This window comes from Mus pahari, chromosome X (genome assembly GCF_900095145.1).
Source record: "Mus pahari chromosome X, PAHARI_EIJ_v1.1, whole genome shotgun sequence".
In the NCBI taxonomy this organism is placed as follows: Eukaryota; Metazoa; Chordata; class Mammalia; order Rodentia; family Muridae; genus Mus; species Mus pahari.
In genome coordinates, this window is record NC_034613.1 from 12,736,718 (window position 1) to 12,743,988 (window position 7,271).

At 35.1% G+C, this 7,271-nt stretch overlaps 1 protein-coding gene across 3 annotated transcripts in view; it reads left to right on the forward strand.

The window, feature by feature from the left end:
- Positions 1–2,406: 2,406 nt before the first annotated feature.
- Positions 2,407–7,271, forward strand: part of Jade3 (jade family PHD finger 3) — a 50,392-nt gene continuing 45,527 nt past the window's right edge. For all 3 annotated transcript variants that reach the window (XM_029534428.1, XM_021187919.2, XM_021187921.2), the window contains exons 1-2: positions 2,407–2,463; positions 3,434–3,513. In XM_029534428.1, coding sequence (XP_029390288.1) covers positions 2,415–2,463; positions 3,434–3,513 — 129 coding nt within the window. In that variant the 5' untranslated portion in view covers positions 2,407–2,414. The remainder of the gene's footprint in view (positions 2,464–3,433; positions 3,514–7,271) is intronic.

Sequence of the window (7,271 nt, forward strand, 5' to 3'; positions counted from 1 at the left end):
TTACCTGCACAGTCTAGACACCGAGGGACCCTGGACACAATATGACTTGATCACCTGTTCTGGCAGACAGGTGGCCACCTTTCCTCTGGCTGGGAAGATGCCCAAATGTCTGGAGCCCAAAACAGGGTCTGTCCCAGAAGCTAGGTTGCTTCTGTCTGTCCCAAAGCTGTGTAGCTTCTGCAGTCCACACTCTCACCAGTACAGACTGGAGCCTAGGTGAACCGGAGCAAAGATGGCTCCCTTACCATATGCAATTATGCCAAAAGTAGAGAACTCTGCAAACCTTGTGGCTCTGGTTGCTCATGATTACTCAATGGTGGTCATGGACTTAGACTTCTATTTCCTTGGTAGATTGTAAGTGGCTTAAAGTCAATACCTTCAATCTTTATATGTAGAACCCTGGTAGTGCATACTATCATTTTCTGTTGTGACATATAAAAGAATGTGTCATTCTTATATGAAGATCTTTTCTACTTTATGTTTTTAATGCTTCCTTTGTGACTTTAAGTGTTTGGGGTTTGTCTTTTCATGATCTGTGATTGTTTTTAATTAACTTCTTACTGTTGACAACTTACAGAATATCTCCTTTATTTCAGTCTTTCCATCTAATAAGTTTGCAAAGAGTACCACTACCAATCACATATATATATTGTACATTTCTGGATGGGTGTTTAAGATAATTCTGAATTACCACTTAGTCTTAGATAGTAAATAAACAATGTAAAAGTAAGAGTCTAAGATGCAGGGTTTTAAAAGTACATTTATAGATCAATTATAAAGAAGTATTAAATACTCTATTTGAGACTATACATAAACCACACTAAAATGTCTCTCAGCAGTAAAAGTCAGCATCCTTAGACATAGGGAATTCTAATTAACTTGACATTGTCAAGAATAGACTGTTACTTCCTGAAGTCTAACCATTGTCTGTAACAGGCCAGAGAACACAAACTGAAAGATGTGTAACTTCTGCTTGGTTCTGAGACAGTGAGAGAATTTTCACAGTGTTTAAACGTAATCAAATGCCAATCATATAAATCTAAGTATAAAACCTTTCAGCGGGTTTTGAGGTAACACCCCATCTTAGTGAAAAGTAGAACATTGCTAATTAAGTCCAGCCCTATCTTGAGAACGTGAAAGCAGTAACAGTATTTATGCCAACTGAAATTTTTATTTTTAGAAAGGTCATATCCATTCTACTACAAGTCCATTTTACTTAAATCAAGACTATCTAACAATAAAAATTGCTAAGCATTCATGATGTGAATTTTAGTATATGAATTAAATTATGGTACATATTCAACACCACAAGACATTTATAATAAATTAGTCAATGTAATTACTCATTAGTTAGCCTTTTTTCTACCTTTTCTTCTTAATCCCAGTGAAGATGACTTTTGTTCCAGGAATGTACTTTTTAGAATTCTCCAATACTACACTAGTATATCTTCTCCCTAGATGATGCCTTTGATTTTGTTGGCATCTGTGTAAAAGGATCCCATTGACCTTTCTTCCTCCCTCACAGAACATGGAGATTTAGTCCAATCTTATGCTTACCTCCCATACTTTGGGGGAAAAAATCTTCTTGTCTTCCTCACCATCACCCATTTTTAAATGTGTTGCCCTCTGTTCAACAGTACTAACACTACTGTGTAAAGCCAGATGTTCTACACTCTTTTTAAATGTTTGTGTCTTCCTTAACTCTAGTATGAGTGTGTTCCCAGAAAGGTGATGGATTCTTTTAATCTATTATTGGCAACACTAGAAGCAGTAGAAGATACAGTCCAAAGCTTCACAATATTGGAACTTTAAAAATAAAACATGTGTACATTGAAATATTTTAGATTAGGCTTCTTATTTAGGAATGGGAACAAAAAAGGGGGACAGGAAGAAAGGCTGTGTGGTCATTCTCGTTCTTCAGCCAGCTTCTTTTTAGCCATCTGTGTTCTATGCCTTTCAGCCTAGGCCCTTAACAATTATGTCTTCATGACTGCTGTTTCTTTTTATGTACTTATTGGTGTTTCTGACTGTAAATAACCTAGCTAAATCCCGTTATTTGATTCTGGCCAGCATTGTACCATTCAGGATCTATGTTTCGGACTAATGTTATGGCCTTACTAAACCTTGGATATACTTTGTATTGTAGAATTTAATGGTATTCTCTTCCCATTGTCATATGAGAGTATATTTGATAGAAACCATTTACTTTCCAAAGTTGGCATATTGCTGCTACTCTGGGGTCTAGGGAACACTATTTTTTGTTTTTATAGTTTATTGATTGTCTCACTATTATGATCTTGGTTGTTTTTAAATTCATAGTAGTTCGTTGGTGTCAGTTTCTCAGTGTGGAACAATGTTAACTGACTTCTAGGACAAGTATATATTGATCATTGTTCTCTTTCCCAGGATGCACCATGATGAAACGGCATAGACCTGTCAGCAGCAGTGAGAGTTCAGATGAGTGTGAGTAGAACTAGCTTAACCTATGTATCTGTGGCCCTTGAGAATCTTATCTTTTCTTTAACTTGAGAATAACTTTTTCATGTTTCCCTCAAAAGTTAAAATATTTCTGAGAAGGAAAGGTCAGGATCTATTTTTACTCTTTTAATTTCATTAGAAATTTAAAAATTAAATAGAAGAGTCAATTTTATGTGTTATATAGCACTTGTATTTTTCACTTTAAATTTTACTTATAACAAAAGCTAGATCTACTAGTGCTTTAACCGAACTTCTCTAGAAAGTAAGAAAAAGTATTGAAAATATAAACTGTAGATCCTGATTTTGATTATAACTAAGGTACTAAATGTTGGGTTGAGGGTCAATCATTAGTTTTTTGAGTTTTTTGTTTGTTTGTTTGTTTGTTTGTTTAGTTTTTTCAAGACGGTTTCCCCGTATAGCCCTGGCTGTCCTGGAACTCAATCTGTAGACCAGGCTGGCCTCAAACTCAGAATCCACTTGCCTCTGCCTCCCAAGTGCTGGGATTAAAGGCATGTGCCTCCACCGCCTGGCCATTAATTTGTTTAAAGCCTTACAATATCCTTTAGGGAAATGATGACAGATTATTTATTCTACATTCTGTCTCTCTCTCTCTCTCTCTCCCTCCCTCCCTCCCTCCCTCCCTCCCTCCCTCCCTTTCTTTCTTTCTGGTAGATTTTTTTTCTTCAGGCAGAACACAAATTCGGCTATTCCAAAATATTATGAGACATGATTATGTCAACTTGAATCTTCACAGCCATTGTTAAAGCTTTCATAATCTGGGTTGTCACTGATAAATGTTAAACTCCATTGAGACTCTCTTTTGAGTACAACTGAATAATTTTTTCAGTAGTATGAGTTCTTGTGGTCTTCTGTGATATCTTTTATATATCTAGTTAGTTGACATTTAAAGTAGTGAGTAATATGTTTCAGTATTTTATCTAATTATCTTTTGCAGGTCCTTCCACTTCCTTTACTTCTAGCTCAATGTATAGGAAGAAGTCAAAAAATCCTAAGGAACACAAGAAGTCTGCTGAGGTGAGATCAAATATTCAATTTTACACTTAAAAACTAGTATCTACCTCCTGCCAACGTGTTAACAATACCCAGAATTTGTAAAAAATGCCAAGTGAAATATATACCAGTGAGCCAATATAGATAGGCTCATTTACTAACGATAATACTTACTTTCCAAAAAAGATTTTTTTCTTTTCTCCTTTATAAAAGTAGTAATTTTTAACTGATTTTATTTGAAGACTAAGTTCTCAGCTTTACAGTAGTCCTCCCTTAGCTAGGAAATCAGACTTGGGGGAATCTTTGAAAGATCCCAAGATCTTATAGCCTCATGTTGAAAAGAGTGGCATTAGAGGGTGGGAAATAGTTCAAGAAACGGATAGGTAAAGATGTTGTGGGTGGAGAAGGAAAGGACTAAGTCCTGACAGCTTTTGAAACATTACTAGCCCAGCAAAAAATATATCATTTCTCTGATGCTTGGACTCTGCCCTGAGAGCACCAAACTACCAGGATTGTACTTGAATTTAGTGGGTCATAAAGATTTTCCTCAGTGGAAATTAAATTATTAGAAATTGACCCTATGCATCTTCATTTCCACTATAAGTAGTTATCTGTTTCTGCATTGCAAATAACAAAATTAGTGGCTTAAAACAGTATATATATATATATATATATATATATATATATATATATATATATATTATCTGTTTCTGTGGTCAGGAATCTATATTGAGTGTGACTAGATTCTGTGTTCATAGTCTTTTCAGGTCTGCAACCACTGTGCTCACTGGAATGTTCTCACTGGGGATTAGAAAAGAATTCACTTTTAAGTTATGGGCAAAATTCCTTTCCATAAAGCTGAAAGACTCAAGATTCTTGTTTTCCTGCAGTATTTTGACAGCACTCGGTTCTTAAGGATTTTATAGTTTCCTGCCATCTGGCATTCTCTTACAGCAGGGCCACTTTCTCAGGGGCAAGAAAGAGAATCTATCTTTCCCAGATGCTGAAATGAAATTTTATATGACATAGTGTGACATCAATGTTTCTAAAAGCAAACAAACAAAAAAACCCACATAGCTTTATCATCTAAAACATTTGCCATAGTTTATGGTTAGAAGCAAGTCTTAAGTTCCACTCATTTTAACAGAAATGGAATAACTGATGGGGATTACTTTTCATTCAAGTGTATCCACTAGAAAGCATTTCTCCCTTTCTCAGAGGTCACTTGGTCAGATATCTTTGTGAGCCTGGTAGAGTAACAAGAATATTTTTATAAGTGACTGCCATACAGGAAAAACTTAGGGGATATAATGTACAAAAAGAGGAGTAGAGCGGACTGGGAAGATGCCTCAGCAGTTAAAAACACTGGCATTTCTTCCAGAAGACCTAGGTTTGATTCTCGGCATCTACATGGCAACTTAGAACCGTCTATAATTCTACTTCCAGGGCATCTAACACCTTCTGACATCCTCAGGCTGTGGGCACATGTATATCACACCACCCAACATGGGGGGGGGGGAAGAAAACACTTGTACATATAGAATAAAAATAAATTAAAAAATTTTTTTAAAGAATACTGTTGAGCATTCATTAGACTTTTCTCTAGTCTGAGTTTGTCTGGTATTTGTCTTATGCTTAGACTATAATTAAGGTTTGGGAGAATGCTATAACAGAATAAAGAGCCTTTCTTGTCACATTATATCAAGGGGGTTGTCATTTGATTAATATAAGGTTTCTTCAATATAACGTTACTTTTTTCTTCCTTTTTGTTGTTCTCTTCACTAAGACTGGCATACTAAAACACAGGGATGATGTTAGGCAAGGATTCACTTTCTGAAGGAAAGAGCTAGTTAACAAATACATTTGACAATATTCTGTGCGGATGTATGTCTTCTCCCTATCTTAAATATATATTTCTTCATTGCAAATAATAACAAGATTAATGGCTTAAATCAATATGCATGTATTATCTTAGTTTCTATGGGTCAGAAGTCTACACTGAGTGAGTGAGTGAGTGTGTGTGTGTGTGTGTGTGTGTGTGTGGCTAGTGAGATGGCTCAGGATAAAGGCACTTGTTGCCAGGTCTGACAACCTGGTAGAAGGAGAGAAACAACTCCAGCAAGTTGTCCTCTGACCTTAACACCTGAGGTTTGGTATATACATGTCTACACACATACACATGTACTGAATAAGTAAATGAAAACAAATTTTTGGTTATATACATTATTTCAATATGAGCTTATATATATTTACTTCTAAAGACTTCTAAACAAAGCCTTAAATATAGTGTTAGGTATTCAACCTAGGGCCTTGCACATGCTATGCAAGCACTTTATTTTTAATCTACATCCCTACCCTACTTATACTTAAAGTTGTTATCCTACATAATTTTTGTGTTTTTGAAATTATTCCATTATATCAATAAAATAATCTCTATTATTTCTCTTTTCGATTCCATCATTTTAAATTCTTATTTATAGTATTTTCTTCATGTCTATTTTGTTGTTCTAGATTTTTTTGACATGAATATTTAACTCTTAGGCAAGTGCTCTACAACTGAGCCCTTGTTTGAGTTATTAATGAGACAGATAATTTTCTTCCTGTTTGGTTGTGGTGATGAAAATCAAACCCAATTCCTTGAATCTACCACTGAGCTACATTTCCAAGCCTCATTTTTTTGCAGTATATAAATTTTAGTACTATAAAATTCCTTTTAAATACCATTTTAGCTGCATCCTATTAATTTTCATATTTAATTTTAAGTTTGTATTTTATTTGGTGAGTCTATGTTGACATACCAGTTAGAGTACTTTTTGTCAGAGAAGACTATTTGACTCCAGGTATTTTATATTTGATGAGGTTTGTTTTATAGCCCAAAGTATAGTTTATTTTGGTGATTGGTTGTGCCATGGAAATGTAAAAATAATGTATCAGACCCCATGTAACTATAGTTACAGTTATATATCACCAGTGCTGGGAAACAAACTTTGGTCTTCTGCAAGAACAGCAAGTACTCTTAACTATGGAGTTATGTCTCCAACTCTATAGATTTCTTTATTCTGTTTGAGATCCTGAATCGCAGATTTATATCTTCTGCCAAGTTTGGGGAAAACTGTTGCCATTATTTTTTTTCAGTATTTGTTAAGTTCCATCTTACTTAATTTTTGTAATTTTTGCATGAGTGTTACTTTTTTTACTTTTCCACAGATTCTTTTAAGATCTCATTTTCTTCACAAAATCTGAGATTCTGTGATTTCTATAATTCACTAGTTCTTTTTTTATGTGTTTTTTTAAGCTGTGGTAATAACTAAAACTAAGGCCTCAGCAATTCTCTACAAGCACTGAACCACCAAGCCATATCTCCAGCCCTGTTTCTTTTTCTTTTATTAATTCCATTCTCTAGATGAGCTTGACCCAAGAGTTTATTGTTTTAATTATTGTATTATTCCACTCTGAAATTTTTACTTGCTTATCCTTTATTTCTTTGCTGAGACTTTTTTGTTTGCAGTTTTTGTGTGTGTGTGTGTGTTAAAATGCAATAAATTTATTGTTTTTTATTATTATTATTTTCTTTATTTACATTTCAAATGCTATCCTGAAAGTTCCCTATACCCCGCCCCCCCGCTCCTGCTCCCCTACCCACCCAGTCCCACTACTTGGCCCTGGCCTTCCCTTGTGCTGCATCATATAAAGTTTACAAGACCAAGGGGCCTCTCTTCCCAATGATGGCTGATTAGGCCATCTTCTGCTACATATGCAGCTAGAGACACGAGCTCAGGGGG